The 21,254-nt window shown below is 45.4% G+C and overlaps 1 protein-coding gene and 1 long non-coding RNA gene across 4 annotated transcripts in view; one reads left to right on the top strand and one right to left on the bottom strand.

Moving 5' to 3' along the window:
* Nucleotides 1–17,670, bottom strand: part of NCBP1 (nuclear cap binding protein subunit 1) — a 30,585-nt gene extending 12,915 nt beyond the window's left edge. The window contains exons 1-11 of one of the 3 annotated variants that reach the window (XM_083481731.1): nt 17,383–17,670; nt 10,301–10,389; nt 10,086–10,186; nt 8,751–8,907; nt 7,844–7,951; nt 6,397–6,518; nt 5,662–5,731; nt 4,497–4,712; nt 2,993–3,090; nt 1,794–1,857; nt 184–294 (exon numbers count right to left, since the gene is read on the bottom strand). In XM_083481731.1, coding sequence (XP_083337857.1) covers nt 184–294; nt 1,794–1,857; nt 2,993–3,090; nt 4,497–4,712; nt 5,662–5,731; nt 6,397–6,518; nt 7,844–7,951; nt 8,751–8,907; nt 10,086–10,186; nt 10,301–10,389; nt 17,383–17,416 — 1,170 coding nt within the window. In that variant the 5' untranslated portion in view covers nt 17,417–17,670. Of the gene's footprint in view, nt 1–183; nt 295–1,793; nt 1,858–2,992; nt 3,091–4,496; nt 4,713–5,661; nt 5,732–6,396; nt 6,519–7,843; nt 8,334–8,380; nt 8,908–10,056; nt 10,187–10,300; nt 10,390–17,382 lie in introns of those variants that run through there. The other 2 variants (XM_083481732.1, XM_083481733.1) reach the window with 2 other exon arrangements.
* Nucleotides 1–21,254, top strand: part of LOC310696528 — a 131,152-nt gene that overhangs the window by 89,004 nt on the left and 20,894 nt on the right. The window lies entirely within an intron of this gene.

Here is a 21,254-nt window from a genome sequence, read left to right as displayed (position 1 = left end):
AGATTGGTTACCAATGAAAAGGTTTTTAGTCACAACTTTCATTTCAGCAATTAATCAAAATAACCTGCATCGGCAACCAACCGACGTCTAATACAGCTGTGAACAGTTATACATAATGCATTAACATTTTTTCCTACAAAAAATGTGCTAACTGATATCAGAGTTGTTGAGGAGAAAGGATACAACTTGGGGTAAGGAGCCGGGCTGAAGTTTGCAAAGTTCAATAAGAAGTGTTGTGTACATGACCTCAGTGTGTGGTGGAATAGGAAGCTGAAACAGCTCGGCAAAGATTACCTGGGGGGAAAAACATGACACAGATACAATGAACTGTATACCTCTCTTATCTGAACTGATATTGGAAGGCATTATTAGTATTAAGTCTGGCAACTGTTGGGGTACAGTGGTGCCTCGCAAGACAAAATTAATTCGTTCTGCAAGTTTTTTCTTCTTGCCTCCCTGTTGCCGCCCCTTGGTTCAAAAGGGGTCCGGGGAGAGAGGGGAAGGCGCGCGTGCCTTCCCCTCTGTCCCCTCTTTGAAGCAAGGGGCGGAGGGGAGAAGATCGCTTCTCCCCGTTGCCGCCCCTTGGTTCAAAAGGGGTCCGGGGAGAGAGGGGAAGGCGCGCACGCCTTCCCCTCTGTCCCCGGAGATTGCGGGGCTGGCAACGGGGAGAAGCGATCTTCTCCCCGCCGCCCCTTGCTTCAAAAGAGGTCCGGGGACAGCGGGGAAGACGCGCTGTGCTTCCCCGCTATCCCCGGAGCTTGCAGGGCAAGCTTCGTTTTGCGAAGCAAGCCCATAGGGAAATGCGTCTTGAGAAGCGGCTAAGAAAACGAAAAACTCCTTCGTCTAGCGAGTTTTTCGTCTTCCGAGGTGTTCGTCTTGCGGGGCACCACTGTATAGTGGTGAAATGACCCGTCTTATGCTCTAAGAACAACAGCAGCAGCAGCAATAACAATTCATTGATATCCTGCCCATCTGACTGGCTTGCCCCAGCCACTCAGGGCGGCTTCCAGCAAATTAAAACATCAAACACAGGAAAACATCAAACATTAAAAACTTCCCGACACAGGGCTGCCTTCAGATGTCTTCTAAAAGCCAGATAGTTGTTTACTTCCTTAACATCTGGTGGTAGGATGCCACTACTGAGAAGGCCCTCTGCCTGGTTCCCTGTAGCCTCACTTCTCGCAGTGAGGACCTGCCAGAAGGCCCTCAGAGCCGGACCTCTGAGTGTGGGCTGAACGATGGGGGTGGAGACGCTCCTTCAGGTATACTGGGCCGAGGCCGTTTAGGGCTTTAAAGGTCAGCACCAACACTTTGCACAAATATGCACAAACTTGCATATTTATTAAATTTATTTCCTGCCTTTCCTCCAAGGTCTAAGGCCCCCATTTTATCCTCACCACTGGCCTCTGAGGCAAGGTAGGCTGAGCGAGAGGGACTGAGCCCAAGGGCACCCAATAAGCTAGAAGGCTGAGTTGGGGCTTGAAAGTAGCCTTAGGTCAATTGCTCTAACCACTATCCTCAGCATTTATATATTCTATAAATTGCCCAGTGTGGCTGGGGAAACCCAGCCAGATGTAAATAAAACAACAACAATTTAGCCAGATATAGGTCATCAGTATTTAACATATCTATTTATATATGAGGTTTGACACAGATTCAACCTCCTTTTCTGCATAGTTGGGTGTTGTTGTTTTTTGCAAATGAGTCTGGGTAAATTATAACAGAGTTTACAGCATAGGAAGTAAAGGCATTTTGAAAGAGGAAAAAGATAAATATGGTAAAGAGATGCATACCTCAACTATGTGGTAGTTCAGAGGGATCTTGTTATTCCCTGGGTAGCTCAGTAACTGAGCAGCACTAGAGGAAAAGGTAAACTCAGTGATTCAAAGAATGCAAATACAGAAAAAGGTCAGTTAGGAAGCAAACTGAAGCCTTGCTAAAGAACAGACTGTCAGTTAAATGCATGTGTATCCATTCACATGCAGCTGGCACTAAAGTGACAGTAAGACTCATAAGCATAGCAAAAGGACTATGCAAACTGAAGATGACTCCAAGTATCTGTATATATCTCCTCAAAACCCACCATAAGCTTTGGTTGACTAGAATGAGAGATCCATGTGCCATTATTTACAGAAACTGCAAGAAAAGAGGTCTGGATTTTGAAAGCATTATTTTGTGAACTTATTGTCAAGACACAATTTGATAAAGAGCATTTCGCGCCCAAGTAGAAAGCAGCAATTCCTTTGCAGCTACCCAACTCTAAAATCATTTCCCTCCTGGATACATCAGCGACTCACTCCATTTTTACAGTTCCTCAGTTGTACCTTTGCATTTGAAAGCAGTCAAAATTAGAGGGGCAGTTCTCCTTCCAGCCTAAATCTGAGGTGGCTCAAAAAGGAGTAACCCCAGAAGTGTTTTGTCCTTTCAGGGGACTGTATCCCAAGAGGCCCTTTCTTCTCAGTTTGTTTTCAGACACCCACTTGGCAACTGAAAATTTTATTTCAGGAGATATTTTATCCTGATCACTTCTCATTACGAAGAATTCCTTATAGGGTTTCATTTCAAAGTTTAAGACATTTGGGTTTTTGGTAGGTCACTGTCTGCCAGACCAGAAAGATACCCTTTCCCCCCTTTATCAGATAATAGATCTTATTTTTATCAAAGGTTTGTAATATACTGCACTTGTGAAAGGGCTGTTTCAGGCGGTGGCAAGAGGTTGTGTGGAGACACTGTGAAATATAACTTTTCCAGATCAGTGCAATTTGCAGAAATTTGAGGCAGATGCTGCTGAAGAGTTTCTTTGAGGTTTTCGCAATAGAAATTGGATGAAGAGGCAAGCTGCTTTTTAAATAAATTGGTGAATTGCAGCCATCCTCACCTCACGAGCAAATATGCTCTTTAGCCACACTCAGAAAACAGTGCTGCCAGGTAGGTAGAAAACAAAGGTCTTTTGATCTCTTAATGGTGGCCCTGCATGAAAAGTAACTCCTACCATGTCTTCCTTTCTTTCCAGTGTGATTTAATGATGCAGTGAAGATTTTCCTCTATCACAAATCTTTCAGCGGAATGACTGCCAGGCATAACAGGACCCTGATGAAGGAATTAAGAATTGGCAGAAGTGATATAACATAAAAGTCCATTTTAAACAAAATAAATGACAAAGTTTGGCTGCATTACTGGCACTATAGCTTTGACAATAGTTACAATACAATACAATTTATTGTTTCTAGGGGATTTAACATTTGCAAGTAATTTCAAAAAGCTAAAAAGTATTTTTCCCCCATAATAAATTTTGCTGCTGTCAAAAACAGGTCAAGATTCGAAGAACTGTGAAACCGGTTCCATGACCTCAAGGGAACATTAGATTCTTTATTCTTTTTTTTTAGTAGCCCCCTATGTCCTCCAAAAAGCAACTTCTGAAACAAAAGTCTCAAAAATATATTTGTTTGTTATGAGCAGGGTGGGACAGGTTATGCCCTGAAGAAATCACTTGACTACTGCAAGCCTCTACTGTTGGTCTACACAACTCTTTGTCTAAAACTGTCCAGGACCCAAAGAAACCGCAAAAACCAAATTTTTAGAAGGGAGAGAAGACAATACTTTGTATCCCCATTATAAAGTGTCTTTCTTATAGTCAGGGACTGCAATGAATTAAATGAACACCCCTGCCCCCTGGGATTTAAACTGGAGGCACACTTCATGCTTGCAAATAATTAATAATAATTTACTTGTACCCTGTCCATCTGAATGGGTTGCCACAACCACTCTAGTTAGCTTCCAGCAGAATAGAAAACAACACAACAAAACATCAGACATTAAAAGCTTCCCGATACAGGGCTACCTTCAGATGTCTACGGAAAGTTGATCTCTTTGACATCTGCCGGGAGGGCATTCCACAGGGCGGGCACAACTACCAAGAAGGCCCTCTGCCTGGTTCCCTGTAACTACACTTCTTGCAATGAGGGAACCGCTAGGCGGCCCTCAGGGAGCTGAATGATGGGGATGGAGATGTTCCTTCAGATATTCAGGGCTGAAGCCATTTAGGGCTTTAAAGATCAACACCAACACTCTGAATTGTGCTGGGAAATGCACTGGGAGCCAATGTAGACCCTTTAAGACCGGTTTCATATGGTCTCAGCGGCCACTCCCAGTCACCAGTCTAGTTGCCACATTCTGGATTAGTCGTAGTTTCTGAGTCACCTTCAAAGGTAGCCCCACGTAGAGCACATTGCAGTAATCCAAGCAGGATTAATCTGGGGCAGATAGGATCTCAGCTGGCATACCAGAGGGAGCTGGACACAGAATTGACCTGCGCCTCCATGGACAGCTGTGAGTCCAGAATGACCCCAAGGCTGTGCACCTGGTTCTTTAGTTACCCCATTCAGGACCAGGGAGCCCCCACACCTGTCTGCCCCGTCCCCCAGAAACAGTGCTTCTGTCTTGTCGTGATTCAGCCTCAATCCGTTAACCACCATCCGTACGTACACGCAACTCACCTCGGGATCATCAGTGTAGTCAAACATTCTGAAGATAACTCTTGGCATCGGGTAAACGGAGTCTTCGGTGTGAGGTGGCGGAGTGAAGGGAGGCAGATTGTGCTGCAGTGCCTCGCAGAGGACGTTGTCAAAAGCAAGATATGGCCTTGGGATGTGCCTTTCTTGCCAGCGGTCTTTCTTCAGCTTCTGAACCTGAGCCCACAGGCAATCCAAGTACTGAAAAACAAAAATGCCCATCATGCAGGAAGACGCCCGCTGCCAACAGAATGGCATTTCTTCTTCCGTCCACTCCACTGCCCGACTTGGAAGCCAACTCTCCATCCATCCCCGCAAACGTCCTTTTGCCCTCTGCTGCTGTTAGTGCCTCAGGGAGGAAAGCAGAGGTGGCTAGCCTGTAGGGCTTCAGGACTGGTTTGACTGTAACTCCCATCAGGCTCAGCCAACACAGTCCATGTCCAGGGGTGATGGGACTTGTAGTCTGGCAACATCTGGAGTGCCACGCCCTTGATCTAAAGAACCACTTAAGTACCGTATTATTTGCTCTATAAGACTCACTTTTTCCCTCCTAAAAAGTAAGGGGAACTGTGTGTGTGTCTTATGGGGCGAATACAGGCTGCACAGCTATCCCAGAAGCCAGAACAGCAAGAGGGATTGCTGCTTTCACTGTGCAGCGATCCCTCTTGCTGTTCTGGCTTCTGAGATTCAGAATATTTTTTTTCTTATAGAATCATAGAATCATAGAGTTGGAAGAGACCACAAGGGCCATCGAGTCCAACCCCCTGCCAAGCAGGGGGTTGTTTTCCTCCTCCAAAAACTAGGTGTGTCTTGTGGCCTGGTGCGTCTTATAGAGCCAAAAATATGGTAAGTTATGACTTGGATTTGAAAACAGCAGCCCACAGTGCCACATGACAATTTTATTTTTTTAAAAACCGAGGACTTTATTTGAGGCCTACTGTGTGCCAACATTTCTTCTCGTTGCCAGATAAAAACATCTTTTATATTTTTCCAGGGTTTATAATGTATTAATTTTTAAAATGCGCTCAATTAGTATTTTATCTTGGACTTGTAAACCACACCACAAGCTCTACAAAGGACAATATATTTTAAATAAAATTATTCAGATATATGTGGTGACATGTACTCAAGACTCCTGGCCACGTTTTACCTCTTCTTGTGGATGTGGTTTATCAGCAGACCAAACTTGTAGCATTGGTACGTGAATCTTTTGACGCCGTCTGAAATAGAGTGAGAGGAGATATAAAAGTTACTCAGATAAGCAAGTATGATTGACAGAGGGGTGGGCTTGTTGCCAGAGTATGGTTAGGTATGCATTTTCAATTATCCAATTCCCAGCTCAGTTTCCCCCCCCTTTTTTTCTTTTTTGGGGCTTTTGAAAAGAAAGTCAAAAGTCAAAAGAGCACACACTTTTAAAGTTACATGATAACGATGATGACTTCAGCACAATTCAAAAAACAAAATCTAATAAAGTTCTAGGGCCTGGGTTCCCAAACTGTGGTCCGTGAGCTTTGTTCAGGTGGCCTACGACACGTCTGTGGATTTGTCTTTGAGGACGTGGTGGCATGGTACTGAACCCAGTTCGTAACCATATGGGTTGCTTGTTACTGTTTTAAGTGTTTTGTCTGGGGTTCAGGAAGCAGAGAGCCTGCTTCTTAGCTCTTTCTTCCTCTGAATCTTGGTGCAGTCTGGTAATCTTCTGTCCCAGACTGGTTGGACATAAGGAGTGATGACAGTTGTAGTACTTTGCACGGTAATGTGTCCTGTGTCCCCCCTCTTGGGGGCACGGGGAGAGGAGGGCAGGGACAGAAACTGTGACAAAATAAATACTTTTTTCTACTCTGCTATCTAATAAGGCAAAGCAGATTGGTTACTGTTCTCTTACTTCAGGTAGCTTTCAACCTGGGACAAGATGCGGTCCATCTCAGCATCCTTCTTCTCATACAACTCCTTCCCCACCCAAGGTAAGGATGAGAGAAAAGCATACACATACCAGTCACAGCGTACCTGTGGCAAACAGAAGTGATGACAATGTTCAGGCGCATAAAAGGAACAAGGGTAAGGGGCTTGTATTCCGATATAATACTTCAAGCACAAATCATCATTATCAAGAAGGAGGAGGAGGAGGAGTTTGGACTTGATATCCTGCCTTTAACTCCCCTTAAGGAGTCTCAAAGCAGCTAACGATCTCCTTTCCCTTCCTCCCCCACAACAAACACTCTGTGAGGTGAGTGAGGCTGAGAGACTTCAGAGAAGTGTGACTAGCCCAAGGTCACCCAGCAGCTGCATGTGGAAAAGCTGGGAAGTGAACCCAATTCACCAGATTACGAGTCCACCGCTGTTAACCACTACACCATGCTGGCTCTCTAAAACATAACAGGCCAATTTCCATAAACAGCTGTCTAAATCTCTGTAACTAGACTACTAAACAAAGAGGGCAAATTCTCAAAAGTTGTTCATGCATCATACTGGTTGCATAAGCATTTATTTAAGTTCTGCTTTAATTGACCACATCTCTCCTCCAATTTTATTTAGGATGTACCCTCACTTTCCCTAGATCACCCGTGGCCTGGAAAATGCCCAATCTTGCCGGCAGTTGGCAGAAATCACCCCACAGATCTAGATATTTTAAACACTGATTCTAAAACTATACCAATATGAAAACAGCTGCAGAAAATACGCAGAAGATGATCAAGCCAGAGAACAGAAAGGCCATATAGCTCAGTGACAGAGCACATACCATATTGTTGTAGAGATGTCAGCGGGTGTGCGGAAGATGATCTAGTTTAGAAGTAAGCAACTGGTGGCCCCCCAACCCAAATCCAGCACCCTGGTGTTATTTGGTCTCCTAAGGCAAACTTTAATATGAATAAACAGAGTTTCTGGTAGAGGCACTAGCAGGATGTTCTGGTGATAAGTGATGGGTTCTCTGATCACGTGTTTGTGTCCAGGCTTCCTAAAGGGTAAATTCCTATCCCTGACAATTTGACATTTCAGTGTCTGTTTTATTCAAGGAGCTTCAAATCCCAACCCTGAATTAGGGTTGGCTCTAGCAGGTTAGAATTATAGATCCTTCAAAAATCCTGATGGAAAGTTTCTGACTGTGTTGCAGCATTCTTTTTCTCAGGCTTCCTCAACCTCTGCCCTCCAGGTGTTTTGAGACTACAGTTCCCAGCATCCCTAACCACTGGTCCTGCTAGCTAGGGATCATGGGAGTTGTAGGCCAAAAACATCAGGAGGGCCGAGGTTGAGGAAGCCTGCTTTTTCTTCTTCCGAAGGCAGGTATCTTAAAAGCAAAATCATCAATGGAACAAAAGAATGTCCTTGCTTACCTGAGGTACGTCCTCCTCCTGAGTCACAGCAACGAAATTTTCAAACATGGCCACCATTGATGGGGCAGCTATTACATGACAATTCACAAGATCAGACAGAAAACGGACCTAGAGAAAGAGAAGGGGGAGCTGGGAGTTTACTTGTGGCGAGAATGGAATCTGCTTTGGGATCCTCCCTCAGCCGATAGAGAAAAGGAGGCTCTCCAAAAGTCAGAGTCCCACTGTGACTGCACTACCTTCTGCCCTTGGTGAGGGAGCAGGCGAGGAAGCACACGAGACCGAGGCCCAACCTTGTCATCGGCTGGAATCCCTTAAAAAGTCAGCAGCAAGACAGAAAACGAAAAAGCTTCACCTGTGAGTTGTAAATTACAGTTGTACCTCGGATCCCGAACGCCTTGTGAGTCGAACGTTTAGGCTCCTGAACGCTGCAAACCCAGAAGTGAGTGTTCTGGTTTGTGAACGTTCTTTGGAAGCTGAATGTCTGACGTGGCTTCCGACTGGCTGCAGGAAGCTCCTGCAGCCAATCAGAAGCCGCGCCTTGGTTGTTGAACGTTTTCGGAAGCCGAACAGACTTTTGGAACAGATTCCGTTCGACAACCAAGGTATGACTGTATTAAAAAGACGCAGTGAATAAGAAAAAAATCTACCTGCTGGATCTTAATCCTTTGTGTGCCGTCAGTGTCACGAGGATGCTCTCTGAATGAGCACTAAAATCACACAACATGCCATGCCACTAGCACTGTAGTAAAGCTACAAATAGGTGGGCAAGTGTGGGTTTGGATGGGTGCATTGGGGAGAAAACGAGATTGAGTTTTCCACAACTGCACCCTGCAAGATGAAAGGTAAGCCCTTCAGATTCACTGGAAAGGAAACTAAATAAAGGCTGTAAGATGCAAAAGAAACTTACTAAAACCACAGCTTCATTATACATGTTGACTTTGAAACACTCTTTGAGTTGACGTATCATGGCTTCTACAAACTCTCCGCCAAAATTGTAGTTCCTTGCGTTCAGGAGGCCGACTAGAGTAGTGTAAACCGTCAGCTTTATGGGTAACAAACGTGCCCTGATTTTTTTTCCCATTAAGGAGGAGACACAAACACCAGGCATTAATTCAGATTGCAAACATTGTGTTATCATTCTTCAACATGGCAAATTCAAACCGTTAGGTGGGATACTGATATTTTTTGAACTCAAGAATCTATATCCTAGAACAAAGTGAGAAAAGGCTCTGCTTGAATTTGCCTTATTTTTGAAACTCTCCTTGGAAAACTAGAATAAAATACATATAAATCATGCAACATGATCTACTGTGTTTTTTCCTCTTAGGGTGAAATTCAACATAGCACTAAGGTGATCATACCACAGCGCAAGTATTTCTGCTTGCCCAATGGAACGATCTCCCCACTCCTCTCCCTGCATATTATTTGGGGGGGGGGGTCTCCTGACCCTCCAGAGCAGATTTGGGGGAGGAAGCTCCTTTGCAATATCAGGAGTCCTCGTGCCGTCTTCCGCTAGCAGAACAGGGCAGTTGAGTCCGGCCTTTAGTTCAGCTCCACTGTAGAGTAGCAGTGTCTCTCCTTGTACTGCAGGGCACTGCTTGAAAAGAGCAGAAGAAACAGGAGAAAGAGCAGGAGGCAGAACTGAGGCAAAGTTCTTATAGTTTCCTGGAGCACCTTGAAATATCTCCCAGCAATCTGGAACTACAAAACATGCCTCAGTTGATTGCTGCAGTCAACAGACCAACTGTGGCATTTGCATTGCGGTGTATGTGGCTAAATGATCAGCAATAGCACTCCAGAAAGCACACACGCACATACACACAAGGCAATACAGTGAAAAAAAGACGTACCAACACACTACTGCTCACCTCATCATTGCCACCCATTGCCAACAACCACCTCAAAATATTTGGCAAGTGGTGCACTTTTAATAAAAACCTGAGGTCCTTTTTTCCCATTTCTGACCATGAACCGTACGCACATTTACTCAGAAGGGCTAGGCAATGATTATCAGCTCAAAAACTTTCTGCCTAAGGTAAACAGACTACTCGTTTTACTCAGTTTGTTCATTTCCTCCCTGAGATTTCCTCTCAGTTTCAACATCTAAGACAGAAAACATCTAGGACAGAAAATTAATGACATACACACACACAAATATACAACGTAACCTTATGAATGTTTAAAAGCATTTAGTGTAGGTAATACATTATCACCTGGATCCATAAATCTTTTGCATACATACACTGTACAAAGGATTCTTAGTATCTTGCTTTTGTAGTTTGGTAAATCTGCCTCCAAGACCCCAGCCAGGCCTTCCAAGTTACTCTCCAAGGAAGAAGTACTCTGAGAGATTAGAAGAAGAAGAACTCTGTGTAAAGGTATTTGCACTGCAATACACAATTTAAAAGCTTTTAAAACCACACATGCAAAACAGTATAAAGCTGCAGCCCCTCATACCTTTTCTCCTACTCTGCATATTAAGGATTCCAGCCGCTCTTCAATTTCAGATGGCTCAGATGTTCTCCTCCTCTTGTGTGGCTGCCCTCCTGTATCAATGAGATAAAGCAGAGAAGAACTCAGCCCACAATATCTTCCAGGCTGATGCTTCACTCTCAAAGGTAGCAACAGCCAGAGACCATCAGTGAGGTGGTGAGCTGTTCATCTGGCCTTCCTCCATCTCTTGAGAAAGCCGGTCTTTTTGCACCTTTGGTCAGCAGAGAGAAGTCTGCTCAATCTACCGGGGGGGGGGGGTTTTGCTATATCAAGACCTGATCCAATAGGGGTGGCACCCCCCCCCAAAGGGGAGCGACCATAGGGAAAGGCAAGGGCCATAACATCATTTTCTCTGGGGATAGCCTTGCTCTAATTGTTTCAAATCCTGTTTTAACTGGTTTTTAATGTGTTTTTAAATTTGGGGGTTTTGTGGTGGTTTTTTAAATTAAAGGACGTAAATTGTGGCTGGGAAGAGTGGAACTGGGGAGAGCAGTGGGGAGGTATGGTATGGGGGTGGGCTAGGCCTGGTAAGGAGCAAACGGACAGGCAGCCACACTCCCTCCAACCTGGGGAATTGTGATTGTCCTATCATCCAGCTGTCAAGTCTGTGCCTGTTGCTGTTGAATGCCAGACTGGCTTTGAAGAAGGCCTCTCTCATCCATGATCTGACTGTGGATGAGGAGGCCGATTTCGTTTGCATCACTGAGACCTAAGTGAACAGGGTGGAGTTGGTCTTACCCAGCTGTGCCTACCTGGGTATCAGGACACCATCAGGGCAGACTTGAGGGTCAGGGAGGGGGAGTTGCAATAGTCCAGATATTCCAACTTTCTTTTCAGACTCTCTGTCCAGTTGAGTGAGGTCCCAGAGTGCCTGTCCCTGATGTTGGCCAATTCTGGTTTACTGGCTGCCTTGCTGCCCAACAGTCCCCCTGCCTGAGCTGACAGAGTTGGTCTCGGAGGCAGTGTTGAGGACTCCCAGACTGCTGTTGTTGGGGGTCATCCATGCCAAAGCAGTTACCTCTGGGGTGGCTCAGGATTTCATGGCTGCCATGACAATCATGAAGCTGTCCCAATATGCCTTTGGCTCAACACATTTGGTAGGTCACACTCTGGACTTTGTTTTCTCAAATGAGAAGGGAAAGGGTGATCCGAGAGTGGGGGATATTGACACAAGTCCTTTGTCATGACCAGATCACTTCCTGTTGAGATTTAGGCCCTCAGTGTCTTTACAGGTGGGAGACCTGTAAGAATGGATGGACCTATGAGACTGATGGGTCCAACTGGATTCCAGATGGCCCTGGGGGATTTGCCAGCTGGTATGACTGGTGCTCCTGTTGAAGCCCTGCATGACTTGTGGAAAATCTGGATGGCTTGAGTCACTGACACGCTCGCCCGAGCGCTCTCTCCTGTTTTGTGGAGCCTGCTTGGCTCCCCTGGTATACTCCAGAGCTTAGGGAGGAAACAAGCTGGGAGACAGCTAGAACGTGAGCGGGGGAAAACTCTGGTCAAATGCAATCAAACCTTGAGCAGTGAAGGGAGCAAAGGCGGCATACTTTGCTGCCTTCATTACAAAGCTTTTGCAGGCCGTGCAGGGCCTCTTACAGTCTGGCCTGAAGGAAGTGGCAGAACCGATGGTATCTCACTGTGACTTGTTTGCTAAGCATTTTGAGAATAAAATTGCTTGCATCCACTGGAATACTGAATCCACTCAAGGAGTATCCAGAGCAGTGTTAGAAACTCAGATATGGAAGCTAGGCACCAAACTGCACCTTAAACCTAAGTTACTATCGCCACAACAGAATGTCTATTCGCCAGGGGGTTGGACCAGATGGGGTCTTTTCCGGTGCTACAATTCTATGATCTCAGCTACACTGCTTGACTGCAGCTTGCTCTTACAACAATTCACTTGTCCCAGTATGCAAGAAGGAGAAACACACACAGTGGAAATGGAATCAACTATGGACCAAGCAGACGTTTTTAAACTGTGGCCTGTGAGATTCATTTGGGTGGCTTGTGGACAGGCTGCAACACAGTCAAATATATCTGTACTCAGCCCTGCACTTACTTTCCTTGATGTGATGATAGAGAACTGCATGTGAGTCAGCTGGCTCAATGGAGATGTCAGCCACCAACCCGGCACCCAACAATCTCCACGTAGTCGCAGTTGGACCCACACCAGTAGCAAAAACATGCCTGGCAAATTTCAAACTCTGGTCCATAGCACTGTCTGGTCCTGTTGTGTTGGATGAGTTTCAGTCGGTACGGCTTGAGGGCATGGACAAGGTACAGTGGTGCCTCGCAAGACAAAAAGAATCCGTTCTGTGATTCTCTTCGTCTAGCGTTTTTTTTCATCTTACGAAGCAAGCCCATTGAAGGATTAGCGGATTAGCGCTATTAGAGGCTTTTAGCGGCTTATCTGCTGATCGGATCAGCTGATAAGCGGCTTAGAAAAAGGGGGGGAACCAGCAGAAACTCGCAAGACATTGTCGTCTTGCGAAGCAAGCCCATAGGAGATTCGTTTTGCGAAGCACCTCCAAAACGGAAAACTCTTTCGTCTAGCGAGTTTTCCGTCTTGCGAGGCATTCGTCTTGCGGGGCACCACTGTACTTGGATCGGTCAAGGCAACTACTTGAACTCTGGACCCTTGGCTGATAAAACTACCAAAGAGGGGACAGCTGGCTGGGCCAAGGAGGTGATTAATGCCTCCTCCACAATGCCACTGAAAAGTCGCTTTCATCCCTCCCCACTGTTCTGAGTGTCCTATGAGTGGAACTCCACCCACATGATGTTCCTGCTGGCAGAAAGAAATGCAGGATCCAAGCCATTATTTATAGAGCACCTGGAATTTTCTAGTTGCTGTCCTAAGATGAAAAGCATCCGACACTCTGCCCACAGGCTTACAACTTAGCAGACACAATAGAAAAGGAGGGAGATCAAACAGAACAAGCCAACTCAGACAAAAACTCTTTGCAGATATAAAATGTTTGATGCCTACGTGGAAAAGTTCTGGGAGAGGAGCAGCCAAAATAGCAGTTGTAGCTAAGCTGATGTGAGTGGGCCATGCTGCCTCTGACCCTGCCAGGAGGAAAGCAAGACCAAAAAACCCCACCCCCTATTGAGAATATAGCAGGGCTCATTTTAAAGACTTGAAGGAAAGGAGAGTAAGCCATCAACCTTTTATTTCCAAAGGTCAAGGAGCTAAACAAGGCATGCAAAACTGAAATGCATGTATATGAACCAATCATTTTCCATCGCCAATCGGAAGTGAAAATGTTAGCTGTCAACATAGTTTTAGACTACCACCTCATTGTACTTGCATGTTGTTGTTTAGTCATTTAGTCGTGTCCGACTCTTCGTGACCCCCTGGACCAAGCACTCCTGTCTTCCACTGCCTCCCGCAGTTTGGTCAAACTCATGTTCGTAGCTTTGAGAAGTACTATGTACTTGCATAGTAGTATTCAAATGACTTAATAGGTGGCACCGGTCTAAATTACAACACAATCCTAACCATGTCCTAATTAATTCAATGGGGCTTACTCCCAGGCAAGCAAGGTTTGGATTGCAGTCTAGGTTTAAGTGACTCTTAAAGTGATGGCTGATCTGTAAATAGCAACAATCTTAATGGGTGATGCCAAAGAACAGCAAGAAACTGTTCCATGAACAAAGCTTATCAGCATCTTTTAACAAGATTAGTTAAGGGAAGAAAAGCTATCCAACAGACAGAGAAACATAATATTCTTATTTTGCTTACAAATTCTGAATCTAAAGGAAGAAACACTGAGCAACACCAGAATAATCCTACATTTGGATGAAAGCCTCTAGAGCAGTTTCCCACCCAGTTACCCTCCATAAATCCTTCCGTATTGACCTATATATCACGGAGCCCCTGAGCATAGGAAAGGTCTATGGAGCACCTTCTAGGGTGAAGTTCAGCTTGAACTGGCCCTGAGGGAGGCCTGTTCCATACAACTACAGTGGTGCCTCGCAAGACGAAATTAATTCGTTCCGCAAGTTTTTTCTTCTTGCGAGTTTTTCGTCTTGCGAAGCACGGTTTCCCATAGGAATGCAATGAAAATCAATCAATGTGTTCCTATGGAAACCGCCTTCAGACCAGGTCCGGGGATAGTCTGTCCCCCGACCTCTTCTGAAGGCTGGGGGGGACGACAAGGACTTTTCTTCCCACCGCCAGCCTTCAGAAGGCTGTTCTGAAGGCTGGCGGTGGGAAGAAAAGCCCTTCTCCCCACCTCCCGCCCCGCAAGCTCCGGGGACAGGAGGGCTTTGCTGCCGCCCGCCAGCATTTTAAAAGCCCCCGCTGTCCCGGGGCGATTTAAAAATGCTGGCGGGCGGCAGTGAAGCCTCCGCTGTCCCGGGGCGATTTTAAAATGTTGGCGGGCGGCAGCGAAGGCTTCGTTGCCGCCCGCCAGCATTTTAAGATCGCCCGGGACAGCGGAGAAGTCTCCGCTGTCCCGGGAAGGCAGGCGGGGGGGAGCAAAGACTTTTGCCCCCCGCCGGCCTTCAGAAGAGGTCCAGGACCTCTTCTGAAGGCCGGCGGTGGGCGAAAGTCTTTGCTCCCGACCGCCAGCATTTTAAAAGAGGTCCCCGGAGATTTCCCTATGGGCTTTCTTCTTGCGAAGCAAGGCCATAGGGAAATTCGTCTTGCAGAACGACTCAAAAACGGAAAACTCTTTCGTCTTGCAAGTTTTTCGTTTTGCGAGGCGTTCGTCTTGCGAGGCACCACTGTACTGCATCCGTGCAAACTAACTGGGCCCAACACTGCAAGCAGCTTTGCACTTATAGGGAAAAATAATAATGTGAAAGTTTGTTTGCCATAATATTTTTGTGCAGGAAATGACGATAGGCTGTCTCCACAGACCAGGTTGAAATAATTTGTTCTAGACCAGGGGTCAGCAACCTTTTTCAGCCATAGGCCGGTCCACCGTCCCTCAGGCCATGTGGTAGGCCGGACTATATTTTGAAAAAATTAAAAATGAACGAATTCCTATGCCCCACAAATAACCCTGGGATGCATTTTAAATAAAAAAACATATTCTACTCATGTAAAAACACCAGGCAGGCCCCACAAATAACCCAGAGATGCATTTTGAATAAAAGGACACATTCTACTCATATAAAAACACGCTGATTCCCAGACCATCTGTGGGCCAGATTTAGAAGGCGAGTGTGCTGGATCTGGCCCCCGGGCCTTAGTTTGCCTATCCATGAACTAAAGAATGCCTGACAAGTCTGACAGATTGCAAAGGTGCTTTGAACACCTCAGTTATTTTGCCAAATGCCTTCTGCTTTCAGCTCTCAAAATTAAGAGTAAGACAAGAAAATCAGACACTCTTTTCAAAGCTCAACACTAAACTCCATTTCTTCCTTCTATGGAAACCCCACCAACCAAATCCTATACTCATACAAAACTTCCCACCATTCCTTTTACCACTCCTTCCTGCTCACACTGAATGAGGACAAGCCAAAGCTTATTGAACTGCTAATGGATTATCTTATTACTTAACAATGGTACCTTCTATGATATCTATGTTCCCACGACACAGAAGAGGAGGGAGCTGCTACTACACAATATGTGACATGGTGCTAGGACACCAATGAAACACAAATGGTAATTACAGTTAGTTTTCTTTTCTTGATAATACAACTTGATTACTCTTTACTTGGCTGCCACTAAATTGTGCACTCTCTGCATAAAAAAGTACTTCGTTTGAGTCAGCAACAGATGGCATGGAAATCGCCTGTGAAGATAGTTTATTCATATTTGAAAATGGTCACTTTATTTTACAACCAGCAAACGGTGAAAATGCACATGACCTGGGACAAAGGGGTCTTGGCCCAGGGCTGGTACTGGGCAGCCACAACACTCCCAGCAATAACCTAAATAGCATTTCCACCCATTAAACAAACCACACATCTACTGCATTTCTTCCCTGTCCTCCGAGTCCCTTTTCGTCAAATATATACATTAGTCTTACATTCTTTGGTTGGAATTGTTCATTTGATAGAGCACAAGACTCTTAATCTCAGAGTCCTGGGTTTCGACACCCAGGCTGGGCAAAATATTGCAGGGGGTTGAATTGGAGACCCTAGTCGTCTCTCTGCATATGATTCTATGTTGCAACCAAGGTATCTTTAGGGTTAACAACACATACTCATACCTTGGGGGGGGGGCTCGGTCACAGTCTCCCCTAAATAAAATTAATCTACACCAGGGTTTCCCAAACTTGTGTCTCGTGCTGTTTTTAGACTACAAATCCCGCCATCCCTAGCTAGCAGGACCAGCGGTCAGGGATGCTGGGAATTGTGGTCCAAAAACAGTGCGACACCCAAGTTTGGGGAAACCCAGATCTCCACACCCTTTAAACCCCCCACTCCTTCTTGCAGGAGGTCCTGTGCCATTGGCGCCCGTAGTTCACAGGCCCTCTCTCTCTCTCTCTCTCTCAGGTGGGCATCGAAAGAAGCCCTTTCCCCCAGCACCTGGCCAAGTGCTGCCAGCCAGAGCAGACACAACTGGGCTGGCCAAGTGCTGCCAGCCAGAGCAGACATAACTCGGCTGACAAAGTTGGCTGGCCAAGTGCTGCCAGCCAGACCAGACACAATTGTGCTGGCCAAGTGCTGCTAGCCAGAGCAGACACAACTGGGCTGGCCAAGTGCTGCCAGCCAGAGCAGACACAACTGGGCTGGCCAAGTGCTGCCAGCCAGAGCAGACACAACTGGGCTGGCCAAGTGCTGCCAGCCAGAGCAGACACAACTGGGCTGGCCAAGTGCTGCCAGCCAGAGCAGACACAACTGGGCTTGGCATTGAGTACTGACAGAACTCGGTCTGTGGCGCCTTCCTGTGCAAGTTCAATTTAATAAAATAAATATATTTTATGGGCACGGTGTTGTTAAAAAAATCAAAAAGTTGGCGTGCGGGAAGGCGCGCGATGAGGCTGCCGTTGTTCCCCGAAGCACGTGCCCCAAGGAGGGGGGCCTCTCTCTCCCGGCGGGTCCCCTGCGGAGGGAAGAAGCGCCCCCCCCCGGACTCTCACCATCGTTCTCGTCGCTGTGCCGCCTGCGCGACATGGCCCGGCTCCCGCCTCGCCAGCGGCGTCCAGGCGCGGGGAAGGCTCTGCCGAGGGCGTCCCGCGAACTCGCAACCGCCGCTCTCTCGCCGGAGGCCTCGGCCGCCGCCGCCGCCTCACAACGCCGCCCGCCCCGAAACCGCGCGCGGAGAGCTCCGTCCTCCTCGCCTCCCTCCCTTCCGGTAGCCGCTCGCAGGCTTCTTCCGGTAGCCGCAGACTGTGGGCGAACCAGCTCGGCTCTGAGGTGAAGGGGGCGGGACAGGAAGCGAGCAGGAGCTCTTCCGGGGCAGCCAGGAGTAAGGGAAGGTCTGCAAAGTGTCGGCCTTCCTCGGGAACGAACGAAACGCGCAGAACCGGTTGTTGTTTTTTATGTCAGCCTTCTTTGGACTCATGTTCCATGTTTTCATTCATATTGCAGTTTTAATTATTATTTTTATTTGGAGTCCTGTTTCATTTTTTAATTCATATTGCAATTTTAATTATTTTTCTTTCGAATCGTTCAAATTTTTAATTCATATTGCAATTTAATTTTTCTTGGGAATCATGTTTGATTTTTTAATTCATATTACAATTTTAATTATTATTTTTCTTGGGAATCGTGTTTCGTTTTTTAAATTCGTACCGCAATTTTAATTATTATCTTTCTTTGGAATCGTATTTCATGTCTTAATTCATATTGCAATTTTAATTATTATTTTCATGTGCAATCAGGTTTCATATTTTAATTCATATTACAATTTTAAGTATTCTTTTTCTTGGAATCATGTTTCATTTTAAAACTATTATTTATAAATAATCCTTCACCCCGTGATACAGCGGGTGGCGTTTTGCTGCTATTTGATTTTTAAAGAAGGCAAACATTTCAGTGTAGGCTGCAAAATCAGAACATACCTGCAAGGTGGAAACAAGCTCTAAATTCAACAGCAGCTATCTCCAGGTTTGGTCTTGAACTCAGACCAAGGCTGCACTCTTATCATGGAATCATAGAGTTGGAAGGGACCCCAAGGGTCATCTAGTCCAACCCGCTGCAATACAGAAATCTTTTGCCCAACATGGACCTCTAACCCACAACCCTGAGATGAAGAGTCTCATGCTTTACCAACTGAGCTATCTCTCACCTGGGAGCATCACATTGAACTTTATAGGAAACGACACATTACTGTTCAAAAATTTTAAAAATCCCAGTGTGCTGTGGTCAAGAATCCAGGTCCGGGGTATGACTATGCAAATAAGAGTAGACTTGAGTGTCCCCATATTTGTGCCACTACAAATCACATACACACATCTCCAAAAAAATATCCTTTATGAGGTAGCAGTGTCTGCTTTTCACTTGTTTAATTTTCCCTTACTTTGTGTAATACCCAGCCCAATGAAGCTTGCTCACTATACTGTGGACATTTCGTTTGGATCTGATACTGGTATTACTCAAGTGTGGATTTCAGAATTTTCTTACGCACATTCAGTTTATTAAAAAGTAGACATGGTTAAGATCGCGCTATAATATTGTGTCTGCTCTTTGTGTATTTTTTCTCTTGATTTGACGCCATGTTACACACACACACACAATGCTATTTTTCTAGAAAAATAGGTGCCGGTATTCACCATGAAGTTGTTACAGTAAGTGTCACACTTTTAACAACAACGAAGAGGTGCCAGTACTGCGTACCATTGAGTATAGTCTAAAAAAAGGACACTGTGTGTGTGTGTGTGTGTGTGTGTGTGTGTGTGTAAAACAAATTATCGAATGTTGAGATTGTATTATTATTATTATTTTTTAAAAAGGCTATATTTCCACTTGTCACCTTTCTTGGGTTTGGTGAACTATTTCAAATATATTTGTTAATTAAAGATGTTAAAATCAAAACAATTTTAAAATAAATATATATTTATTCTTAAAGAGACAAGCACAACAAAATTTAGTATTCAGGTGTTGACAAACGTAGCTTAAAATACACAGAAGACGACACCTGGAAAAAAAATCCACCAGGATTCTTTCATCCATTCATCTATACAAAATTTAAAGCAGATATATGTGAACTGATAAACTCAAAATTAATAATGAAGACTCCATGATTGGTTTTTTAAAAAATCATTTGAAATACACTTTCTTTCATTTTCTATTAATCCATAAAATTACAAAATAAACCATTTATTACACATTGGAAGCATAATTTGTCATTTGAAGTACGTGGTTTGTTTCTCTAACCTTTTGCTGCAGGTTCTGCTTAACGATATCAATATGGAAATACTCAGTAAAACTGGCCAAATCTATTATAAGGCAAAATCCATCTCATAGGAAACTGGGAAAATATTCTTTTGAGGTGGAGTTTGCCCGATAATGAGCAAACTGCATTTCTCTGACCGGCTTCACGCTACTCTGCTCTTAATTGAACGTTTTACTGAGTTTCTGCGCAGTGCAAAATGTCTGCATCATTTTATCAAGTGAGACCTGCAGCGTGCAGAGTGTTCCTATCTAATGGACAATCCTGTTGTGTCTCTGTTTGTCTGGGATTGAGTGGAGACTGGCCAGAATTACCCACTCCCAAGAGGCCGGCAGCTGCATCTACAGTGGTGCCCTGCAAGACGAATGCCTCGCAAGACGGAAAACCCGCTAGACGAAAGGGTTTTCCGTTTTGGAGGTGCTTCGCAAAACGAATTTCCTATGGGCTTGCTTCGCAAGACGAAAATGTATTGCGAGTTCCTGCGGGGTTTTTTTCCTTTCTCCCCACTTTTTCCCAAGCCGCGAAGCCGCTTATCAGCTGATCCGCTAAGCCGCTTAACAGCTGATCCACTAAGCCGCTTATCAGCTGATCCGCTAAACCGCTTATCAGTTGATCCGCTAAGCCGCTAATGGGCTTGCTTCGCAAGACGAAAAAACCGCAAGACGAAGAGACTCGCGGAACGGATTCTTTTCGTCTTGCGAGGCACCACTGTACATGAGTTTAGCCTCTGCTCTGGGCTTCTCTCCTTCCAAGCAGACACCCCCAAGAACAGTAATTCATGCAGAAGCATAGAATTGTAGAGTTGGAAGGAACCCAAGGATCATCTACCCCAGCCCTCTGCAAAGCAAGACTATGCAGCTCAGGGCCGGATTGAGGTTTGATGAGGCCCTAAGCTACTGAAGGTAATGGGTCCTTTATATGCCCAGCTGTCCTTTGTCAACAATAAATTTTCGCTGTTTTTGCATTGAATATATGCTATATGGTCATTTATGGACCTAATAGGTATCTAAAGCCATTTGCACAATACAAAATATGTATTTTATCAAAGTAATTGATATAGAAATGAGCAAAGCAGTGACAGTGGCGTAGCGTGGGTTGTCAGCACCCGGGGCAAGGCAAGTAATTTGTGCCCCCTAACCCGTGGATTTGCGCCCCCTAACCCTAACCCCCAGATGTTGTGCCCGGTGCGGCCGGGCCCCCCTGCACCCCCCACGCTACGCCACTGACCAGTGATATTTTAGGGAGCAGGCGGGGCCCATTACTTACATCATAGGAGCCTACACAACACAAAACAAAACAAAACACTGTTGCTGTATGTAGGTTTTATTTTGGGTTTTTTTAATCTTATATTTTGGAAATGTACATCCAGGTTTTTTCCCCCCTTTAAATTTTTTTGGGGCCCCCAAGAGAGTGCGGCCCTAAGCTATATAAGCTTGTTTGGGCTTTTCTGGCCCACGTAGGACCAGTCTGGATAGTTGGCCTTGGTGAAGATTTGACGTTCCCCCCCCCCCCAACAGTTTTTGATCTGGGCTTCCACTGAAAAGAGGCTGCATTTTAAGTAGTATTTTAATCTTGTTTTGAAGTTGTATTTTAATCAATTGTTTTGATACCAGATGT

This window comes from Podarcis liolepis, assembly GCF_965112155.1.
Source record: "Podarcis liolepis genome assembly, chromosome: 17".
Taxonomy (NCBI): domain Eukaryota; kingdom Metazoa; phylum Chordata; class Lepidosauria; order Squamata; family Lacertidae; genus Podarcis; species Podarcis liolepis.
The sequence above is the reverse complement of the archived record's forward strand: the minus strand, read 5'-3'. Positions and strand labels throughout refer to the sequence as shown.